Source organism: Onychostoma macrolepis, chromosome 12 (genome assembly GCF_012432095.1).
Source record: "Onychostoma macrolepis isolate SWU-2019 chromosome 12, ASM1243209v1, whole genome shotgun sequence".
Classification (NCBI taxonomy): domain Eukaryota; kingdom Metazoa; phylum Chordata; class Actinopteri; order Cypriniformes; family Cyprinidae; genus Onychostoma; species Onychostoma macrolepis.
Genome location: NC_081166.1, coordinates 17,127,062 through 17,151,397, shown reverse-complemented (window position 1 = coordinate 17,151,397; position 24,336 = coordinate 17,127,062). Strand labels below are relative to the sequence as shown.

At 36.3% G+C, this 24,336-nt stretch overlaps 2 protein-coding genes across 6 annotated transcripts in view; both read right to left on the bottom strand.

Annotated features, from left to right (window-relative positions):
* Nucleotides 1-16,662, bottom strand: part of mrtfba (myocardin related transcription factor Ba) — a 32,740-nt gene extending 16,078 nt beyond the window's left edge. For 2 of the 5 annotated variants that reach the window (XM_058793584.1, XM_058793583.1), the window contains exons 1-2: nucleotides 15,490-16,662; nucleotides 5,342-5,555 (exon numbers count right to left, since the gene is read on the bottom strand). In XM_058793584.1, the coding sequence (XP_058649567.1) occupies nucleotides 5,342-5,477 (136 nt within the window). In that variant the 5' untranslated portion in view covers nucleotides 5,478-5,555; nucleotides 15,490-16,662. Of the gene's footprint in view, nucleotides 1-943; nucleotides 2,574-5,341; nucleotides 5,556-15,489 lie in introns of those variants that run through there. The other 3 variants (XM_058793581.1, XM_058793582.1, XM_058793585.1) reach the window with 2 other exon arrangements.
* A 149-nt stretch (nucleotides 16,663-16,811) lies between these two features.
* On the bottom strand, nucleotides 16,812-23,048 carry ercc4 (excision repair cross-complementation group 4). Its single transcript, XM_058793587.1, has 11 exons — nucleotides 22,572-23,048; nucleotides 21,378-21,558; nucleotides 21,090-21,285; nucleotides 20,783-20,990; nucleotides 19,668-19,848; nucleotides 19,436-19,555; nucleotides 19,215-19,322; nucleotides 18,581-19,145; nucleotides 18,030-18,122; nucleotides 17,809-17,921; nucleotides 16,812-17,713 (listed from the first exon to the last, which is right to left on the bottom strand). Exons 1-11 carry the CDS (start codon nucleotides 22,746-22,748, stop codon nucleotides 16,974-16,976), a joined length of 2,682 nt encoding a protein of 893 aa, XP_058649570.1. The 5' UTR covers nucleotides 22,749-23,048; the 3' UTR covers nucleotides 16,812-16,973.
* Nucleotides 23,049-24,336: the final 1,288 nt, after the last annotated feature.

Genomic DNA, 24,336 nt, shown 5'->3' with positions numbered 1-24,336 from the left:
TGGAGAAAATAAAAAGTTGATCACACACACACACAAAAGCTTTCTATTATAAATAAATATATATATATTTTTTACTTTCTATTCTTAAAAAAAAAAGCTAATTAAATGCATCAGTTTCAGAAAAATATATTATGCAGCACTGTTTTCAACATAAATAATAAAAATGTTTCTTTCTTAGACTCTGAAAATTTGAAATCACTGGAATAAATTATATTTTAATATAAAACAGAAAGCAGTTATTTCAAATTTGCAAATATTTTTGATCAAATAAAAGCAGGCTGGTCAAGGATAAGAGACTTCTTTCAACAACATTAAAAAATCTTACAGACCCCAAACTTTTGAACAAAAGTGTAACATAATTTAAATAATAATAATAAAAATAATAATACTGACATTGATGCCTTTAGTGTGGCTAATCAATGAGCTGTTCTTTACCTGCTAGTGAAGCCACAGACATCTCTGGCTGTAAGTTTTTAATTATCTCTCAAGTCTTTGCATTCTGTTCCATTCAGCAACACATCTTCTATAAACAACCCCTATGAAATGCATCTAATCAACCCAGCCAAATTATAAAGACTTCATTGAGACCTATTAACTAACTAGCCAATTTTGAAAATAAGTAGCTTTATTCATCAATATCGTGCCAATCTATGCCGTATCTTTTGTTTAGATGGAAATGCTATTATCTTAAATAATCACTGACCTTCCTGTTGTGCATCTAATGGACAATCTCAACCATTTGCAGCATATTACCCTGATTATCCAAGGAGTAATGCACATAGCTCTCTCATGAAAAGCCAATCAATAGTAGCTTTTTTTCAAATGATGTCATGCCAATTTTCCATTAAACCTAAGCCTAGCAAACAAAGCTTCAGGCAGCCAGTAAAAGCAATTCAAAATAAGCTAAACCTATATATCCGCTCAACGATAGAATGATATCCACCTCTCAGAGTCGAGCAGCAAGCTGCAGAACCTGGTATGAAGTTTCCTCTGCAGATGCTGTGAGTCTCCAGTCCTAAGCAGGCCATGCCGTCTGTCCGTCCTGCATCACGTTCAGAGTATCTCAAAGTGGGCTCCTGGCAGCACCAGAGCTTTGTGAAAAAAGCACAAGGACCTTGTTCTTCAGGGCTGGCCATTCACTATCAGCAGCTCCAGTGAAACTGGGACTCCCTCAGAGAAGACAACATCTCTGCTCCACCAGCAGACAGAGAGGAGGGAGCAGAAAGACCAGACCGACCATTGTTAACCCCTCCCTGCCATTGGAAGTTCAATTCTAGATCATTAAAAAGTGCTCCTTTTCATAGTTTAGAAGAACTCGTCTGTATGGACGAGTGCATCACGGATGCTTTATTTTTGAGATCTGAGAGCAGCAAAAAACATAAAATAGCTCTCAGTTGAAATAACCCTCCTCTTCATCAACACAGTAAACATCTTGTTTGACAGACAGCCAGAGGATGAGTAACTGACACGGGCCATGCTCTGCCAAAGTCGTTTACATTTCCACTCGCTGTGATGGTGTGACCTCAGCATAGCTAGAGACCTAGAGGAGCAGCCCTCACAGAGCTGTGAGCCACCGCATGCAGACAGCGCTGTCCTGTGACCTTTCACATGTCAATCAAAAGACTGCGCCCAAACTAAGAGGCAAAGAAATGTCAGGATTGTGGAGGCTGCATCTGTGCGTCAAGACAGTTTGGAAAAAGAGCTTCTCATTATCGTCGTGTACAGAAATAAAATGTTATTTAATCACCTGGAAATAGTGGCAAAACTAATCAGGATGTGGCGTGAATTGAACTAGGCAGCGAAGAGAGAGAACCAAAATTAAATAGCTGAATTTATGCAGGCTGTGATTACAACTGGGCAAATGAATACCATTCCAGAACATGGGCAAATTTGAAATCTCACAATAAATTCACCAAAAATGGGCAAAAAAATTCTGACTGATGGTGAACATTTAGCCAAGAGAGACATCTAAATCAGATATCGTCTGTGATTTTGTTGAAGGACAAACAACTTGGTACCACTCTGTACTTTTTAGACAAAGTCTCAGAAGCCAGGCATTTCTCACATCAGATGTGTCAAGTATAAACTAGGCTTGTCTGAACTAGGGATGCAGCGATTTACCGGTTTTACGATTAACCGCGCTTTAAAACGTCACGGTTAATTAATCGTAAAGGCTCCGCTACACCGAGTGTTTCTGTTGTATGGAATGGAACTGTTGAAACATGAGCAAAACGAAAACAAAGTTACACTAGCGGTGCACCAGCTTAAAATGCCGTGCTTATCAGAGACACGGAGGCTACTAGATTAACTATGACAGAGGAACCAAACAGCGATCCTTTATTTCCACCAGAGAAATGACTGAATTCGATAGTGTGGGACCATTTTAAATTTGGGTACATCAATATTGCCGTAAAAATCGCTGTTAAAGAGTGAATACATAAGGGATAATGCACAGCTAGCCAACCTGTTCTGGCTGTGCAATAAACGATTTTAATGCACGACGTGAAGGCAAGGACCACCTGACGCGACGTTCGTTAGCTCGAACATTCTGCCGCTTCAGAGATGAAATAGTGCAGTGAGAGAGAGCGGCGGCGTGTGTGAAGCGCGCGCAGTCAGCGGAGGCTCGCGGCGGAGCCAAGCCAGTATAAACGAGGCTTTAGCCTACCTGCATCTGCGTCACTACAAACAATGAAGATTTGAGTTTAGTTATTTAAACAGTCATTTTACCCCCTCTTTGCTGATTAATATAATGTAGCGATCCAGTATCTAAGCTATTTTATTAATGAAAGTCGCTGGGCAGCGTTGACAACACGTTTCTGTCCTCCTAAATGTTTGTGGGCAGCTCGATCTCGATCTCACAAACCAAAATAATAGACATGATTTTCTCAGGCCTTATGTAAAATCAGATGAATAAAGATTATTAAAATGAATAAGTATTGATGACAGTTGATTACAATAATAGTTTAGTTTATTCCCCTCATTAGTAACAGTGTCCTCTGTGGGATAAATAAAGTTAATATTAGTCATATATTAATAATACTTCATTAATATTGTGATTTATCATCCCTGTTATAGTATTATTCATAAGTCAATTTATTTTTCACCATCTTTCCAAGTTCTGTACCTCAGGTCCAAAAGAAATGTAGAAAGAATGAAATGAAAACACCAAATACATTTATTTTCAAAAGGGAAATACTGACATGGATATTTACAGAGCAGAGGTCACCTTTTTTAATTCCAATAGGAGAGATGGACTTTTTTTTTCTTTAGTATTATTATTTTGTGCTGTATTATTGGTTACTGTGTTATTTCTGTTTCAAAAGGCAGCAATAAATAACACTTTAATATCTAAAGAGTGTTTATGTGATTTTATGTTGTGAAATGAATAAATGCATAATAATCGTAATAATCGTGAAACCGTGATTATTCCTCAGACTATAATCGTACCAACAAAATCTATAATCGTTGCATCCCTAGTCTGAACTGCAGGTTAATTACTAAAATCTTCGCCGGCTGATTTTTATATTCACAATATTGTCAAAAAATGCTTGACTATTTTGTCTACACTACTGTTTAAAAGTATGGGGCCAGTAAAAGTGTTTTTTTTTTTTTAAGAAATACTTTTATTCAGCAAGAGTGTATTAAATTGATGAAAAGTTACAGTAAAGTCATTTATTATTTTACAAAAGATTCATATTTTAAATAAATGCTGCTTTTTTTTTTTTTTACTTTCTATTCAAAGAAGCCTGAAAATGTATCACAAAAAATATTAAGAACACACATTTTTTGAGCACCAAATCATCATATTAGAATGATTTCTGAAAGATTATGTGACATTCAATTTGTTTTAAATATCCTAAAATAGAAAACAGTTATTTTAAATTATAATAATATTTCACAGTATATAGATGGTTTTACTGTATGATCAAAGACTTGATGAGCATAAGAGACATCTTTTAAAAACATTAAAAAATCCTATCGATCCCAAACTTCTGAACAAGTGTATTACAAATAGTGGTGGGCATAGATTAATTTTTTTCATCTAGATTAATCTCACTGTAATCTTGGAATTAATCTAGATTAATCTAGATTAAAATGGCTCATTTGAATTCTGCCAAGTAGATCAGAATAAGTTTACTACTAGTAGTAAACAACTAGCAGTCATCAAGAATTTAATATTGATAATAACATCGAAGACATTGTATGATTATTCCTTAAAAATAAGGTTTTAATAGTTTCAGTAGTAGTAGTCTATTACGTTCTGCCCAATGTCTTCAAGTGAAACCGAACTTTTATTTTGACGGGTTGCCGTGAGGATAGTTTTTCTCAAATGAAACGCTCGAATGCTCATGAAGTGACTCTCAGAGCAGTTCTGGAGATGTTGTTCATGTATTTATGTCCTCATTTAGTGAGACGACAGACGTTAATATCACCGCAAGCGTCACGCGGTCTTCTGTATGAGTGAACAAACCCGCGCGTCTGCGCCATACATTAACACAGAGACACACAGAAGTCATATTTAAATAGGCGTTTTGCGGCTTAATATTTACAAATAGGAGTGGGAGTGTGCTCACTTGTGTGTGCGCCACGCTTGTTTGTTTGTTTGTGTGTGTGTGTGTGTGTGTGTGTGTGTGTGCGAACCGGGGCGGAACTCCGCTGTGCGCGCGATACAGAGAGCGCAACCATGTAACGAGACAGAAATGACTTGCCGATTTCCATTAGGAAGCTTCTTAAAATAAATTTCCTGAAGCAAACCCGCGGCTTCATAGCTGCATCCATGTTAGCACGCATACACACAGGTTCAAGACTGCTCGCCCCTACAGTGCAATTCGGCTAGGTATACATCCGCACTAAAATATCAAGATGAAAGTCATCATAGCTTGCGTAGTATAGACCCAGCTCCCAACCCAACTTTGAGAACAGATTAACGGCGATATTTTTTTTATCGCCCGATATGAGTCTCACGTTAACGCAGCACGTTAACGCCGATAACGGCCCACCACTAATTACAAATAAAACAATAAAGTGAATTTATACAAGTGAATGAATTTAGGCATTCACAGCATTTTGAATTTTAAAGAAATTTACAGTACATTGTAAGAGGGTTAGATGATGGCAACAATAATCGAAAAGTGAAAATCATTATACACAATGAAATATCCAACATCAGCCAATATACACCCTAGTAAAAAAGTGATATATTTAAAATACATTTATTTCATATTATGTACAGGCCTAGTTGAGATCTATTAACATATTTACGGACATGTCACTCAAGACTTACTGATATAAAAATTATAAATCCAACCATTTTCATTCAGCATCATATCAAGCGACGTACCATTTTTGCGTTCGTTGAGGGGGGGCAGCCTCTGGCTGGGGTGCAGGGACAGTTCGCCCATCTCATGGGTTACAGCCTCACTCTGTGGGCTGGGAGCCAACAAACCCCCAATCCCAGCATCCCCCTGGTCCTCCATGTCTCCTCAATGAGGAGTCAAGGGTTTCGCTGGTGATCAGCAGACGATATGGTCACAGGAAGCTCCTCACTTCAGTTTCTGCAAAAGACAAAGTTGGTATAGATTCAAGTGAAGAAAAAATTAAACAGCAAAAGATAAGGAAAGGAATTTGGTCAAAGTTAGGCAGACTGTGTATTAGTAATACTTGAAATCATAAGTGAAATGGGGAGTTTGGGAATGATGTAATTGTTCAAGGATGTGGTATAAGGTCTGTAATATCACTTTAGCCATGAAAAACGACCAGAAACACAGAGAATGTGTTGAATCTATGGCATATACAGTTGCTGCTGTTGCACATCTATCAAAGCGCTAACAAATAATAAAAACAAGCCTTTCCACAGATGGTGAATGAATAGACTTTGTGTTTGCTAGCCTATCATTACTCAACTTTACATCATCCCAGTGGTTTAGATGTGAAACCAATAAAAACATAAACACAGCGCTCACCATGGTGCTGTAAAATGCTAGAATACACTGTGACCACATCAGCACAAACCACAATCATTCATTCCCATGAAACACTTGCCATTGAAAACCTCCTGTCACATGGGAACTGAGAGGCTCATTTTTCTGTTGCTAATTTTACAATTCAAATTTCAGTGGCGGATCAATTCAGCAACTGATCTCAAACAAAATCTGCACAAGGGGACGGTGATGGATTTTGTTTAACTAACAAACTAAATTTTGCCAGTGATGGATTTGGTTTCCTAACTTAAAACATTAAAGCAAATAAAACATCACATTCTGCTTAAAAAAAAACCTCTTCCTGTGGTTTTCCACATTCAACCACCTCTGAGCCACCCCACACACCACCCTGGCCCCCGAAAAAAAAGGCAAAAAATTGACTCTTTTAGCTGCCTGTAATATCGGATCCAGCCTTTCAAAAAAAGGGCAGGTTTTAAATATGAATTCCAGCTGTTTGTACTGGGTTATCAATGACTCAGGCCATTTACACAAAAATGTATTGAGTAAAACATTGTGGGACATGCGGTCACTGACCTAATAAAGATCCCAAAGCATGTTTTGATATGGAGACGGATAGTATTGGAAAACTGCATGGCCTGACATGACCGCTGAGTAAAAAGAACATTAGCAGCATCTACTCCCTCCAGGTATTTGCGATTCTTTGATCACTAAATCACTAATGTTGATTTTTTTATTTATTTTTTGTATACATGCATAATTTGCCATTTTAAAGTGCCCCTATTATGGATTTTTTAAAATTACCTTTCATGCAGTGTGTAACACAGCTCTAAGTGAATAAAAACATCCTGCAAAGATTTAAATCCGAAAGTGCACCGTGTATAAAGTTATTGTCTCTCAAAAGAAAGAGTCGACTCTGAATCACTGAAACGAGTCGTTTTTAAAACAAATCCCAAGCTGTTTCATGTTGACGTCAACATGAAACATTAGCATACTGCCCGCCCACTTGTTGGTCTTTTCGCATTGGTCTGAATGAAAATGCAAATTCATTCTTTGCCACTAAGTGCCGCTTTTGGAGGTAAAATAACGGTTTCCCAGTAACGCTGTACACAAAGCAGCACTGAGCTCACAAAAACTGCTTTATCAGGCATTACAGGCATGATGAAATGAAAATGAGACCAATCGGAACCAATCACTGCAAATTAGCGTCAGGCAAAGTAGGGGTATGGAAAAATGAATCGTTGAACGAATCGTTTGGAAGTCGTTGAGCAAACAAGGTAAAAATAAATGCATATTATAAGACAATGAAAGTGTTTTTTGAGTTTGCATGCATGTCAACCTGTTGTTGGGGACTCCCAAAACCAAAATATGAACCTTTCATAACCCATAATAGGGGCACTTTAACACATAATAACTGCAAAAAGCATCATACTAGTACTACCAAAAGTTAGACAAACACAACTCAGTGATAAAGAAACATGTTTGAATGAGGAAGTAAAGTGTGGCATTAGGGGTGTCGAAATTATTCGTTTCTATGATGCATCGCGATGCAGACGAGGACGATTCGGGATCGGTTCAGTAATAGACCATAACCGATTATAATGTACTGACGCTTTTCTGACGTCATTTGTCACTTATGTGCTTTGTCGCGGTAGCATACAATGGCAGAGGGAGGCGAGACACCAGTGCGAGTAATTAAAAATGCTCCAACTACTTTAAAAGCCTACATCCGGGCACATTTCGGGTTTTATGAACAACCTGGTAAGCACGACCTGGAGAAGACATTTGTTTTAATTTAAATGTTTTACAAGAAAGTACGGTTTCATCGGGCGCACGCGTTTGGCCCAAAGTTAACTTCCGGTCTGTGTTTGTTTATCAGTCTTGGCTGCGTTTCCCAAAAGCATCGTAAGCCTAAGTTGACCGTTGCTCCATTGCTTACGATGCTTTTTGGAAACACTGCCCTGGCTAGTGGGTGATGAGTAACTTGCGTAAAGTTGGTTTTATATTCGCACATTCGAACTATTGCATTCAATTACTTTGTTAACCACAATACATTGGACATTCAGCAAGTAAGTATGACATTAAAACAATACTTGGCCATTTTGATCGATTGTGAAAAAAATGTAGTAGGTTGACAATGATGTCGCTGATTAGAATTTGCAAAAGAAAAATTTTTTGCACAAATAATTAGAAAGTTATTGAACGCGGAAATGTTGTGAATGTTGTGAATGTGCGAATATAAAACCAACTTTACCCAAGTTGATGAGTAGACTGACGTTGGCCTCAGATTGTTGTGCTGTGGGATGCAATGTTTCTCATATTATTTATTTATTCGTGGTGGCCCGCCACACTATCAAAACTGGCCACCACAAATAGATTTTCCAAAAGGCTTTGACTGCGTTGAATAAATAAGCACTGCACGTTTCAAAATCACAACGTGGCGCGGGTGTTTTTATATCACGGTATTTCTGAAGGAAACCGACTGTCTTCAGAAAATTTTTCGATGTAATTTTCATTTCATATTCTCTCGAAATTGCAATTGTGATTATCATAACTATGGACTGGACAAAACATGATATGTCACAATAGGTGTGCATGAAGGCAAGCACCCTCACTAATTTCAGAAGCACCGACAGTGATTTGATTTTGGAACAGAGCATCCTTCCGGAGCTCTACAGTGGGACTCGAGACCAGTCTGTAGCGCAGTGGGTCACATATATATGGGTCGCGACTAGGGCTGTCGCGATAACCGCAATATTGCAATACCGCGCTATTGATGAGCATAACCGCAGAGGAATGCAACAACCGCAGCAACCGCGATATTTCAGTGTTTTCTTTTTTGTAAGGTTGTGCCCTTCTTGTTTTACACTTCGTGCATGTGTACTGAATATTACTAATGATAACAATGTGTATCATGCTGATTTGCACTTAAGCCTAAACAGACAGCGAATGAGAGAGAGAGATCGACTGATCGCGTGCGATTACCTGCGTCTGTCCTTCAGGCCGAGTCATATGTGAAAACAGGTTGTCATGTCCAAGGAAAGTGAAATAGCATCAACGCTCTGCTGGTCAGCTGAGCCTTTAAAAGTGACGCTCAAAGTTAAAATGATTTCAACAGCGTGTTTCATTACAAATCTCTGAATGAATCAGCGCTTTTGAACGTGTAGTTGAATGAACGGATTAAAGGCTCACTCAAAGACAGTCTCTTGACGCCACCTTGAGGCGAAACAATGAAGCTGCACTGACATCTAGAACACGCAGGTGAAATATCAACAGAAAAAGTATCTTGTCAGTCAGATTCGAGGACCAGAACTAACTGTTATATATATATATAGGCTAACAATATACTAATGATCTTATTGTCAGGTTTAAGTTTAGTTATGTGGACCGTTATTTTGTCATTCTCTTCTGTTTACTTCACTTCCTGTTTCAACGCGATTTAGTTTCGGTTTTATTGGTTTCTGAATATGACCTCCTTACATCGTAATATGCGCGGTAATACCGCATACCGCGCTATTGAGCCACTCAAAATTACCGCAAGGGAAATTCCTTAACCGCGACAGCCCTAGTCGCGACAATTTAAAAATAAAAAAATAGGGTCGCTCTGAAAAAAGTTTGAAAACCACTGGTGTAGGTTTACACCCCTATATGGCATGCTTGATATTAAAATGATTATTAAGCTCAACAATCAATAAAAAGAACACAATCAGTGTGCGATCCTGAATTCACTTCTTTTGTGCAGTTCATCATGTTTAAACTGCCAAATACACACAAAGTTATGTAGTGCTGTCAAACGATTTATCACGATTAATCACATCCAAAATAAATATTTTTGTTTACGTAATATATGTGTGTACTGTGTATATTTATTAGGTTTATATATAAATACACACACATACAGTATATATTTTGAAAATATGTACATGTATTTAAATGTATATATTTATATTGATATAATTTATATTATGTATAAATATATTTAATATATAAAAACCTTTTTTTTTTTTTACTATATACACATGAATGTGTGTGTATTTATATATACATAATAAACATACACAGTACACACATGTAAACAAAAACATTTATTTTGGATATGATTAATCGCGATTAATTGTTTGAGAGCACTAAAGTTATGACAAAATGCCTGTTTTGGCGAGTATTTATGGACACACATTCAGTTTTGTCTTAAAAAGAGAAAATCACTCACTGCTGTTAACAGAACTTGTAACTTGTACACTGAAAAACAGTAGTTTTAATAAAGACCAGTGAATTTTTGAATACAGTGAAACTATTCCCTTTTTTTTTTTTTTTCCTGAAGCATTTTGCACTGTTTGTACCTGAACTTCAAGCACTCATCTCTATCTTTAAGCCCTATTCAGACGGTAATTGTTTCTCAGGGGGAAGTAAGTGATTTTCACCATTTACAGGAGGTAGTTGGTGATTTTAATGCCGTCCGAATCCAGGATGTCAGTGTTTTTCTCTCACAATCATGTGACTGGCCACGTGAGCAGCGCGCGTTCCTGGGTTCGTAGGATCACAGAACTCACTCCTCCACTGTGAATAAATCGCCATCCGAATCCATGAGTTTTATCACTGAGGTGATATGTCAATTTATTTTTACAGACATCCATATGAGAAACAATTATCGTCCGAATCGGGCTTTTGTCTTATTGCTTGTAATTTGCTGCTTTGTTCTTGTTTTCTAACAAAATACATTTTTGCATTTGCAAACCCATCCATACAACAAAGCAGGATGTTATCTATATAAATAATAAAAAAGGAAACCCAACCCTAAGTATCTATAATAAGTAATGACGCAAACCAATAACCAATCAGGGATTTGAACATGACATACTGCAAACAAACACTCGTGCACAAAAGCATGCAGCTACAATACTAGCAGGCCAAGCCTCATTGTATTCTTACATAACAAACCAGCAAATGTCATCTACACGTCCTCTTTATTTTTGAATTTTTAACATTCTCTTCACTGTAAGGTCTTTTGGTTGATAGTCAACACAATACACAAATTGTTTATGTTTTGGGCGGTGTGCCAACATCCAAAACACTGTATGTGTAATGAAGTCTGCTATTATTTCTTGATAGTCACTGTTACTAGGATACAGCAGGCTCCCACACAAATAAATTCAAGCTGCTGGAGCTCTCGCTCTCTCAAAAGTACAGTTTAGTAATCACTCACATAGGACAGGTCAAATGTAAACTTACGTACACTGAAAAGTTTAAGAATGTATTTTAAAATTTAAGCCTAAAAGTAAAAAAAAAAAAAAAAAAAAATATATATAATAATAATAATATTATATATATATATATATATATATATATACATACATACATATATTAGCAATAAAATGAACTATTTCCCCTATGTTCATTTGCAATGTCATACTAAATATTGTTTATTATTTAGAAATGTATATTCTATGGAAGGACACAGTTATGGAGCATATGATTTAATGACACACCATGTGAATATTTGCATGCAATTAGCTCAGTTTGTGGCATACTCACCGCCACAAGCAATGGTGACGCAACATGAAGCAATAAGCTGGCCACAAACTGTGAAATTGCCATGGCAATATTGATATAAAAATATTCAATATATTCAATAATAACACTTCAACACTATACAAAAGTCAACACTCCAGAGTCCAGACACATGCATGTCCTCCACCACATACAGTCAAGCAAAGCTTAAGACGGCCACCTGATGTGGATCCACTGCGTTTAAACAGTCCACTTCTGGCTTACACCGCATTAAATATGTGGTACAGTGACCTATGAGATACATATCTCTCTACTCTAAGGACAGTTACAATAACAATGTATATCTTACATAAGAAAAACAGAGGGGCTGTGCTGCTTCTGTGGTCTGCTGTTTCTGGCATGCCTCACTGTTAGAGCTCATAGCTAAACCATTTTCCATACAACCCTCAATCCACATACACTTCAAACTATAACAGTAAGTGCCAAACTATCTATCACAATCGATTCAGTTAAGTTATTGAAGGCAATTAGAGTAAACATCAACACGTCTTAAGAAGGAGCGAGGAAAAAAACTAAAGAATCACTTGGTTTTCTATAGAAACTGCAAGGTTTGCTCAAAACTAAGCAGGTAAACTAATGGCACCACACTGAGAAATGACCAGCCTTCATGTTGACGTCAGGAGATGTCAAAGCGTAGTTACTTAAAGGGACAGTTCACCTTAAAATAAAAATTCTGTCATCATTACTCACCCTCAAGTCATTCCAGACTTTCATTCATCTTTAGAACACAAATGAAGATATTTTTAATATTCTTTCATAATTTTTGTTCACAAAACCAATATTTCCATGCTTCAGAAAGCACATATAGACATCGCTCAACCATAGATGTTTGACATGGAGAAAATATCTCAATAGGTTTTGCTTGTTAAGCAATCACGCTGGATCTTCTGTGCTTACAATATTTGATGAGCTCTATGTGCATTGATCAAAGTCTAAATTATATCTGTTCAACATATAAAGCAATAGTGCCTCTTCAGACGACTTGTATTAAACCAATTTCTAGATATGGATTACTTTTACAGTGTCTTTATAAACTTTCTGAAGCTTGGAAATAGGGAGTGTGCAATAATGACAAAAAATCTAAAAAATCATTGAATCACTGACTCAAATGATTAGTTCAAAAACAGATTAATTCAGGAATGAAACACAGCAGTGTTGCTCTGACATGCACAAATGTTCTGCTTCAGCTTTGTTTGGAACTGTTTTCATTGGTGAATCTGAGGGGAAACAAAACAACAACAAAAAAAAACAGACAATATTGTGCCTAGAATTTAACTCACTCAACATTAACTTAAAAATTACAAATCTAATTTGCGATCACACACACTCTTTAACCGGAAAACGGATATTACTTAACTACATAAATATAAAAATCAAAAACCTATACAGGGATATTTTTTGCTTCCATAACTTGAATTATAGGTGCATTCTAATAGACTTCATCATACAGTGAATGCTTTTGGATTTTCAAGACCTGTTTTTATTTTTTTGTTTGTTTTTTTGGTAAAGTCAGGGACATATTTGATAATGTTAGCTTGCATATCATTAAAACAACAATTATGATATTATTGCAGACGATAATCAACACAAACCCATACTTGGAAATTTTGGTTGCGTGTACTTTCAATGCAAGGACAAAATGATTAGAGAATACTCGAAATATCTTCATTTGTGTTCCAAGCATGAGCAGAAGTCTTGGGTTTGGAACAACGGAAGTGTGAATAAAGTCTGCGTTTTCAGTGACTAATAAGCACCATTCAAATATTACAAACCAAAAAACTGCATCAAGCATTGCTACAACTCAACATTTCATTTCAAAATACAGTATTTGATCACGCTTTGATCATTTTAATTGAACCAATATACTGATCAAACATCAATCAGCCACAAAGCGACTTTAATATCTAAACTAGTTCTTGTTCCATATCTGTTGCAATAAGCATGGTTCTAGTAAGGAAGTTACAACACCCTTGGGTTTTCCTTTAGGAAGGTGTGCCCTCAAGCTCTAGTTCTCCATTCCCATTAGCACAATAGCTTCTCCTTCACAGTGGCCAACATTTAATCTGTCTCAAGTGGCTTTAATGTCAGGGATCTGAACCTGATTCTGCTGAGACAGCATACTATGAGCCATGACTAAATACTCTGGAAAATATCAAACTCCAATTAAACAGCAAACCCAGATGCTTGATCCTTTTCATGTGTCGCGCTGGAAACACAAGCAATGATTTCCATGTGTTCATCAAAGGAGAGTAACAAGGTGGGCTGGCACAAAAAATAAATGTTTAGTTTACTTCAGCCCAGCGCTTGTGCTCAACTTCCTCAGAGGTTAATGATAAACTTTAAGATTAACTTTTTACAAATGGTCCATTAATGATTTCATGTGGGGGATCAATAAAATATCTAGATATGTACACTAAAGAATTTGGTGCATATGTACATTTTTGCATTTTAATGTAGCCACCAGTGTACATCCTAAAGTCAAGTGAGTTATCAAAAGACATGTTGTAAAATAAGGGTCCTTAACAGAGGGTCCACAATGGAACAACAGGATGGTATGCCAATGTTTAAAAAATTAAAAAAATTCCCAAAACAAACTAATTAAAAGTTATATCTAAAGTACAGCTAAAAATTAGTGTTATTTTAGTATTAATAATAAAGCATTAATTAATATCTTGAATTAGCTTTTATTTTATATTTTCAGTTTTCATTTTAATTTTGTGTACTGTTGTCATTTTATTACTTCTGTTTTTTATATTTCTATTTAGCTTTATTTGTATTTCAGTTTTAATTATAGTAATTTTAGCACTTAAACGTGAACTTATTTTATTGCAGTTAGTTACAACATTTCTGATTTTCATATGTAGTTTTTTCATCTAATATTTACATTACAGATCATATTCTATTAGTTATATTCAGCTTTGTTTCAATTAACAACTTTCATAGATTTAAAGAATGATAACAACTCTGAGCTAAATGTGTCATTCTCTCACACGATAAGTATAATAATTATGCAATAATGTGATACTAAATACACTATTATTGGACAGACATCACTCAATTTTATGCAGTATGTCTCTCCTAGGGGTCCTTTGTCTGAAAAAGGTTGAGGACCCCCTGTTTAAGTAATCAAAACATAGGGATCATAGTCAGTAGCTGAGACTACAGAATACACTTGGTAAAAAATACTGATTTCTGTATTTATAAGAAACCTAGATATGCGGATAACATGTGGTAAAATCTAAATTTGCATGAAACCAACAAATCAAGCAAATAATAGCATGTGAAATCTCGATTTGGTTGCCAACTATACATTTCGAATCAAAAACACACCACAGAGCATAAATCTTGCATCCAGGCACTACAGAATTTGATTTCAGACATTCATGACTTAAGGTGGCATGAAGTGGAGATGCCAGGAGTCTAGTCTAAGAGCTTCCCATATAAAGTTACACCTGTGTATGACTCACGAGTTGTTTGAAGACTGCAGCTCTATTAGGTTGTTTACTCTCATTCACATGGAGTTTGTTTCACCAGGAGAATCAATGAGACACAAACAGGATGCAAAAACTTCCAGAGCGTTTAACCTTTCTGTCATACAGATGCTTAAATCATCAACAGACCCTTCCTCCTCGGCCTACAGTAACTGACATTGAGGGTCTCAACATGTAAACCCCACTGTCTCAGCATAAACATCATGTGAAACAGCAGTGTTGATCTACAAACATCAAAACTCAATGTTTACAGATAATACAGTAAGTTAGCATGCTAGTAGCCTACATTAAGTATCTTTTCGCGACATACAAGTAATGTAAACCCCATCCGAGAATACTCACTATTTCATGTTTGTGTTTTTATTTTAGAGTGTATATCTTGAGTGTACATCAATATCTCAATCCTCACATCAGCAAACAGTCTAGCACGAGAACTACAGCGATACACATAAAATCTCTTACTGCCATATAACGTTAATGTCGATTCTTACCCTGTTCCCTATAGCTGTGTCTAGCTTGCTTGTCGTAGCCCCTTGGTTTAATGCTCCATAACTGTCCTTGATGTGGTCACCCATGTATCCAGGAATTGATTGTGTTTTTCTTTGGGACTGAAGTTTTTTTTTGAGGAAGTAAGATGGCCGATACTCCTCCGTTCATCTGAACTCTGTGACGCAAACAGAGATGTTAGGCCAGTCACCATCAGGGGGCGCCAGTTTTCTCTGTCTTTTTGTATACGTTATAACTTAATTAAAATAAAATTTTAATAAAATTACTGTTAATATACACAGAATTGTTCAAAGGTACAGTTAACCCAAAAAATATAGATTTTTGTTTTACTTTTATTTCTCAGTCACCATTCAGCTTCATTGTGAGTCATTATGAAAGTAGTCAATGAACAACATGCAGTTTTGGAACAATATCAGGGTGAGTAAATTACAGAATTTCATTTTTGTGTTGAATACACAGAGATAATTACAGGAATAATTTATTTTATTCATGACAAAAATAGTGGAATTTGCCAATGAAAATATTAAATATTAAAATAAGCAAATAACTGCATTTAAATGTCTACAATACACAGCAATGTCACAAGTCATTACAAACTGCAAAGTTTGATTCTAACAAACAAGGTATTTAAAGGGATAGTTCACCCAAAAATGAAAATTCTATCATTAATTACTCACCTTCATGTAGTTCCAAACCCGTAAGATTTCGTTCATCTTCGGAACACAAATTAAGATATTTTGATGAATTCCAAGAGCTCTCTGACCCTCCCATAGACAGCAAGGATCCTTACACGATCAACGTACAGAAATGTAGTAAGGACATCTGTAAAATAATCCATCAGTGGTTCAACTGTAATTTTACGAAGCTACGAGAATACTTTTTGTGTGCAAAGAAAACGGAAAAAAAAAATACTTTATTCAACAATTCGTCTCCTCTGTCACCCTGGCACCATTTTGGAGAGTATCACATATGTAAACAACGTATGCACGCAGATACGTTGTTTACATTCAGATCAAAGGTAAACAATGTATCTGCATACATAACGTTGCATATGCTGTTTACGTTTGTGATACTCTCCAAAATGGCGCTAAAGGGTGACACGGAGGAGACGAATTGTTGAATAAAGTCGTTATCTTTGAACAACTGATGGATTATTTTACCGATGTCCTAACTACGTTTCTGGACCTTGATTGTGTAAGGACCCTTGCTGTCTATGCGAGGGTCAGAGAGCTCTTGGAATTCATCAAAAATATCTTAATTTGTGTCTTACAGGTTTGGAACGACATTAGGGTGAGTAATTAATGACAGAATTTTCATTTTTGGGTGAACTAACCCTTTAAATATTCAGAAATACAATATTTCACTCACTACATTTTATACAACAATTTCATAATAAATATGAATATAAATCCCTTTTGACAAGGCACAATTACCAAACCTGAGATTACGATGCAAACACTTTTCTTCTTTACGATGTCTGCTTGTTTTTCTGAACAGGCACCACATCCATTGGATTGTGTAGGAATTCATAAAGCTGCCTGGCGTTGCTACTACTGCCCAATATCTCACTGAGCTTTTCCTGACTAAATGTTACAAGATCAGCCAGACAGGAAGCATGTTTTATAAGGCTCTTGAAGTTTTTCACATTGACTCCAGGCATACGCAGCAAGAAGTCGTGAGGTCCAGGGTTGTACAGGTCTGCGGATTCCGTCACCGTCTCCGATTCGGCAGTAACGGCCTGAGCTGTAGCAGCGTCAGGCTCCGGGCGGCCGTGTTTGAGCTCCTGAAACAGCTCTGCTGTCACATAGGGAGACGGGCACCAGAGCAGCCTCAGGCGGGGGAAATGGAGGGTGAGGAGGGTCAGTTTGGAGGTGACGTCACTGGCAGAGATCTCCTGACGAAAGTCACTGCGGGCCACCAGGGAGAAAGGCTTTGCAGGGTCAAACTCAATAAGCAGCACGGGACGGCGATAGAATCGAGTCATAGAGAGGCACTGTGTGTAAAGACGCCCACTCTGCAGGGAACCAATGAGGTCGCTGACACTTTTGCGCTCCACGCAGATCTCTGAAGTCAATATGTAGTCACCAACCTCTAAGGTGACGGGTTCAATGTCGAGACCCCGTTGATGCAGAAGGGAAGGAAGCTCACTGCGGAACTCCCGCATGTCAACTATGATTCGCTGAGGCTCTTTAACCTCTTCACAACCCCCTAATTGAACATATCAACCATTATTCAGCACATTACATGTTGAACTGACAATATCATATTGTATGAATACGTCAGGTGGAACAATGAAGGTTTACCTGCTTTGCGGGTGTTGGTGGTGGCATTGGCAGGTTCCTGACTGCGGACAAGATCTAGGTTGGTGTCTTCCCTACCCTCTCTCTCTTCTGGCACAACCATGCTGGCCTTTTCCCTATTTAAAAAAAAAAAGAATACATTTTAAAAAAAGCAGCGTCACAAAAAGATAATGCAATTGAACTAATTTTTTAAAACTCTGATAAATAGGAAATATTGAGCTAACCTTATGAGGTACTCGAATGCTTGTTTTTCTTTGCTCAAGACTGTAAGATACCTCTGTTCTTCTGTCGAGCCTCCATATATAAGAAAATACACACTAAACATAAGGGGAAAACAATCAAGAATGTTAAATGCATTATATTAAATCTAAATATGGATATTTTTTATCTAAATAAATTATTTATATAAGAATATATAAATGAATACAACACCGTTCAAAAGTTTAGGGTAAGTATGATATTTTTTTATTTACTTAAGAAGTATTAAATTCAAAAGTCACATTATAAAGACATTTATGTTATAAAATATATATGTCAAATGAATGCTGTTCTTTTGAACTTTCTATTCATCAAAGAATCTTGTTTAAAAAATATTAAGCAGCACAACTTGAGCATCAAATCAGCATAATGATATCTGAAGGATCATGTGGCACTGAAGACTGACATAATGCCTGTTCATCTTTGCTATCACAAAATTTTGCATTTTAAAATATATTACAATCTTACCGACCCCAAACTTTTGAGTACTATTAATTGTTTCTTAGAATATACACACCGGAGAGGTTTTCCTAGCCTGCTGGCTTTATAAATCTCAAGTTGCCGCACAAAACTGAGTTCTGCATCATACAAAACAACAAACATGGGGTCAACTTCGTGCAACACCCGTGTCAAACTGTAGGGGTCGCTGCATCCCTTCAATGGGTGAATGACAGTTAACGGCTCTTTAAGAATGCCATAGTAGTCATCGGAAGAAATATCAAGAAGAATCTCTTCTTCTTCCTCTTCCTCTTCCTCAGCCAACCTTCCTTCATCTTCACTGTTTCCAATTAGGTCCTTTTCAGCTCCATCTTCCTGCATCTGAGAGACTCTTGACGGTCTCTCATTTTTTCTTGGTCTCTTTGAGTTGGTTTTGTTTTTTTTCGGCTGCCCATTCTTCCCTTTGCTCTTAGCGGAGTCCTTCTTGGGCCAGCCTTTGTCAAGCTTCAGTAAATCAGGCTGAGGATCTTCTTTTCCAATGGTGCGTGAATAAAGGCGATTCAGTAGGTGCTCTGCTCCTTTTTGGATAAATTCCTTCAGCTGAGCGCATGTTCTGTCATCACTGGCGCATATCAACACACGGCCTGGTGTACAGACAACAAATTTAACTTGATGCTTTGCATATGAAACGCTTTACTGTCAAATGGTTTTACCTGGTTCATGCTCAGAGCTGCTATTTTCTTTCTCAATCTCCTGTAGTACCTCTGTTAGCGCTTCCCACTTTGGATTTTTCTCAAGCACAAGCTCTCTTATTGGAGGGGCTAGTTTTATACATAAATAGAACAGAAGATACTAGTATGCACGTGTATTAAAAATTTGAAACAAGTATGTGAACACCTTTTAGTAGAAACACTACACATCAAACATATTGTACCTAGGGCACTTTTCTGCTCAGTCTCTCCAACTTTTAGTTTCTTCTTTGACTCCTGAATGCGATACACACGGCAGCGAGCATTTACAAACATTGATGTGCTTGAGTCCAAGAATAACCAACCTGATTCAGAACAGGAAAAAAAAAAAAAAAAAAGAATCAGGTGACTTTTACTGACTATAATTTGCTCCATCTCTGAAGAGTTCAAATAGAGGAACAGATCAGCTGACTGTACCTGAATTACTACCAAAGCTTTTCTGGCTGGTTCTCAAAGACTCCAGCAGATTGAGGAAGGTGACACAGTCGTACTGAGTGAGGTAGAGAAGAAGGGTTCTTAAAATCTTCAGGTCCTGAACGAGAGATTTGGTCCTGGACCCCAGCTGATGCCACAGTGGGTCGAGATAATGACGAATTGTCTACATTTGAAAAAAAAAAAGAAACATGTTTAGCAACTCACAATTTAATTTCATTTATCTTTCTTTTTTGTTTTACTTTTAAAAATTGTTTTGAAATAATTTCCTATTTATATTTGCCTCAGCAATACAGCACTTTTTAAAAAAATGTATATAAAAATAAATAAAATAATTTATTTATAACTATTATTTAATATAATTATCATTTAGAACATTTATAAAATATATAATGTAATTATTTTGATTAAAATCGTTTAAAATAATAATGATAATAATAGTAATCATTAAAATTTGTTTTTGTGTTATTGTGAATTTGTTTTTACATAGTACAATACTATGAATAAGTGGAAGTGTCCACTGTTATTTTCATAAAAATAAATAAACACTATTAAAATAAATAAAAAATGTATATTTTATTTATTTAACAGCATTATATTTTATTTATATTACATATAAATAAATATATTATAAAATATATACATATTTATATTTTATTATTGGTCACACTTTATTTTAAGGTCCACTTCTCGCTATTAACAAACTATTAACTACGAATTTGCCCCAATAAACTCCTAATTTGCTGCTTGTTGATAGTTAGTAAGGTAGTTGTTAAGTTTAGGTATTGGGTAGGATTAGGGATGTAGAATATGGCCATGCAGAATATGTGATTTATAAGTACTAATAAACAGCCAATATGTTAACAACTAGTTAATAGTGAGAATTGGTCCCTATACTAAAGTGTTACCATATTATTTCTAACATTTATTTATAACCAATAGTAATAATACAGAGTAAAAACGAAAAAAATATAAATAAGTAAATTAAATAGTTAAATATGAAATGCAGTGTTATTTTATTATTTTTGTGTGTGTGCTATAGTGATTTTTTCCCCTCATGTACAGTATTATCAATAGCATGATGAAATGTCTTTTCTCACTTTCTCAAAGGAAGTGCCCAGGCTGTTCTCCAGAGAGAGGTCTTCTGCTTCCAGAGTGGGATTGTAGCGCTTCAGCTCTTTCAAGCAGGCGTTCATGATGTCCAGAATAGAGCTCTGAATGGCTCTCATCGCTGGAGTCAGAGACACATGCAGCTCCACCACATCCGGCTTGTGTTTGTCCAGCGTTGTGTTTACTGATGCTTGAAATCTAGCAGATAAATTGTTGCAAATACACCGGATTTATAAACAATATTCGCCTACAAAAATCATAAATACTCAGAGTAAAACAAAAAATAAAATGACATACCTTGGCCAAAGAAAGAGCTTCTTCACAAACAGGTTTCTCATGACACGCTCGACTTTACAGAAGCCAGAAGAGAAGGATGTGGCTTTGTCCGTAAAGGCCTTGATGAACCCGGTCTTGTTTTTCTGCCGATAAAGTCTCAGAATGAAAGCCTCCTGACAAGACTCAATGATCTTATGTGCACGATACACCAGGATTCCTGTGCAAATACGCAGTAAGACAATTTAGTCCAACAACATATTGAAAAGCTTCTGTATAGCTCAGTTGTTTTCCCAACAGCCCTCCTCTGACCTGTTATGAGGTTAGCAGGAATTCGGTCCGTAAGAAAGTCCACCACTAGGATGCGGCTGGTCACAAAGAGAACTCCTCCTTTAGTGTACACATTATATCTTTCATTATTATGCACATCACTGGTCACAGTCTGGGGAAGATGGCTCACCCCTTCAGCACGGAGCTGCTCTGTAAAATACTCCTTCAACAGGCACACACATTCATCATTATTATTATTGAATCACTTTATCCCTATAAAGACTACTGTATTATATGTGATACACAAATGTCAAAGGTCTCTAAATTATAAACATAAAAAAGTAAAAAGTTTTGATCATACGTAAAATATAATTCTAAAAATGTCCACCTTCAGGTCACTGTACATCTTTTTAAAAAAAATGTATAAGGTAAGCAAACGATATTGTTTGAAATATTCCAAGATACACATTTATTGGACTGAAGCAACTTACTTGATTATCCATACTTTATTTATTTAGAAAAATCATTTAAAAATATAAGGAATGTTTATTTGTATCTCTGATTCATCATTGCAATGCATTTAATATTTATACGTACATTTACACGTCTTGTCCCTCACAATTAAAACTACAGAGCTTGGCCATGAAACTAAGCATTTTAATATCATCTTATGTATTATTAATACATATTATTTGGAAATATAGACTGACAAATGATATTTACAAGCATTTTATGTAAGTAGACTGCTATATTGATTTACATTACAATTGCATCTTACCTTTTGGCCTTATAAATAACAACACCTGCATCAAAATTGCATATTTTTGCTCAGTTTGAGCCTCTGAATTAAGACTGAGGTGTTTTCCCCTCCTCGAGTATCATATTCCCACTTCTCATTATAAATATTTTGTCTAAAGGTTAAATACACTGATTTTTTTTATTTTATATGTCAGGCTTTACAGGCTTAAGCATAACAAAGCAATGCATATAATGAAAATGTTCATTTATGGTCTATGTGCTATAACTTTTATAGCCATGCATTCAGGTTTACCATTTGTATCACTTTCTTAAGTCATTTGCAGTTCACATATGAACATATACAAGCTACATGCATAACATAATTATACAAGAATTAGCTAAATGTAAAATTCGTAAGACATGTCACTGCTTGATTTGCCATGTCCTCTCTTGCTGTATATCAGTTGCAGTGTAACAGGATAAATCAGCCCGACCCACCTGTTCAGGAGTGGTTGTGTTTAACAGGAGCACCAGACTGCCCTCCTCTGAATACACTCTCATGAAGTGTAAGAGAATGCGGTCGATCCCGAGCCCCTCGGCTGCGATCAGCAGTCCGTCTGAGCTGAACAAACTCAGAAACATCTCCGTCTCATACTCCAGCAGCGGGCTCGCCATCTTCACGAGCGACTGATTAAAATAATCACCTAGATTTTACGTACTGAAATAACGTTACCGGTTCATTGTGTCTGCTTTGCTGGATGACATGCAGTTCTACTGCCTTTTAATCAGGACGAACTAAAGAATAACGCTTCCATTTAATGTCTATTTATTTTGCCGGTAGTGCACACAAAATCACAGAACTGAGCAAAACCTGTTTTGTTTGAGCTATATCATATTCCTTCGCATTACACAAGTTTTGCTCGCCTTCGTTACTGTTTCAAAAAGGCGTATTGTGTCACGTGACGCCGCGGAGTTTAGAACGTTAGTTTATATTGGCGCCACCTGCTGCACTGGAGGTAGAACACAAAATCCCCAGCTACCGCACTTTCTGTAGTAATTTCGTACGTTCTTTCAGGTCATTAAAAATGGAGAGTGTACTTCACATAAAGTGTACTCTAACCATGCATGAACGTTAAACACTTGTGTATGAAGAGAAACACTTCAGTTGCTTATGGCTTCCTGTTTTTACAACAAACACAATGAATTTTTTTTTAACTCTTGGATTTTTTAAAACTTCAGTGGCACCTAAACTGCAATGTTGTAGGCTATTGAGGCCCATTATTGCTACATAAGAAAAAACAATTTTCCTCATTTTCATAATTCTGAGGGAGGCTGAAATTAGTTGAGATACCAAGTAAAAAAAGTCAAAATTGTGACATATTAAATCCTCATTATGAGATGTAGAAAATATTAGATAGGATACATAATTATGACTTTCATCTAGAATTTCAACTTACTTTTATGTTAGCCTATAGCCTAATTTTCACATGATGGGCTAATTTTCATCTAATAAATATTCTTCAATTCTCCAGATGTGGAGAAAATCTTAAAAATAAAGATGCTTCATGATGCCAGAAGAACCTTTTTGTCTAAATGGTTCCATAAAAAACCTTTAACATCTAAAGAACTTTTCTGTTTCAAAAAAGGTTCTTTGTGTGAAAGAAGTTTCTTCAGATTATAAAAGGGTAAGAAAGAGATGGTTCTTTAAAAAACCTTTGACTAAGTGGTTCTTTGTATAGAACCAAAAATGGTTATTTTATGGCATTGCTGTGAAGAACCCTTTAAGCACCTTTATTTTTAAGAGTGTAGTTAGTAGACTATTTATTGTATTTCTCACTACAGGCCAAAAAAATCTATCCAGTACATAACATTTTAGCACAGTTCAGTTTCTGTACTGTATTGCACACTGTTCTGATATTGCTCATACTGCACACACTCATATTTACACATACACACACTCATATGTACTAAGACTACATACAACATTTAATACAAACCTACTCCATTCTGTGCAGAAGGCTGCAGAAACCATGAATCACTATGAGTGGGTGCACTGCTACTTAGTGTCCTTGAGAGAGCAGTAGAGCACTTCTGCGTGGAGTGCTGCTGAAGGAGTGTTTATCACAGTTTAAGTGGGGCATGCTTAAAAATAAATAGGAAATGGATTTAAAGAGCTATTATGAAGAATACAACATGTAGAGGATGTTTTTATGCATAATCTTTTTTCTTTTCTTTTTTTTTGCGTTTAGAGAAAATAGAGAGA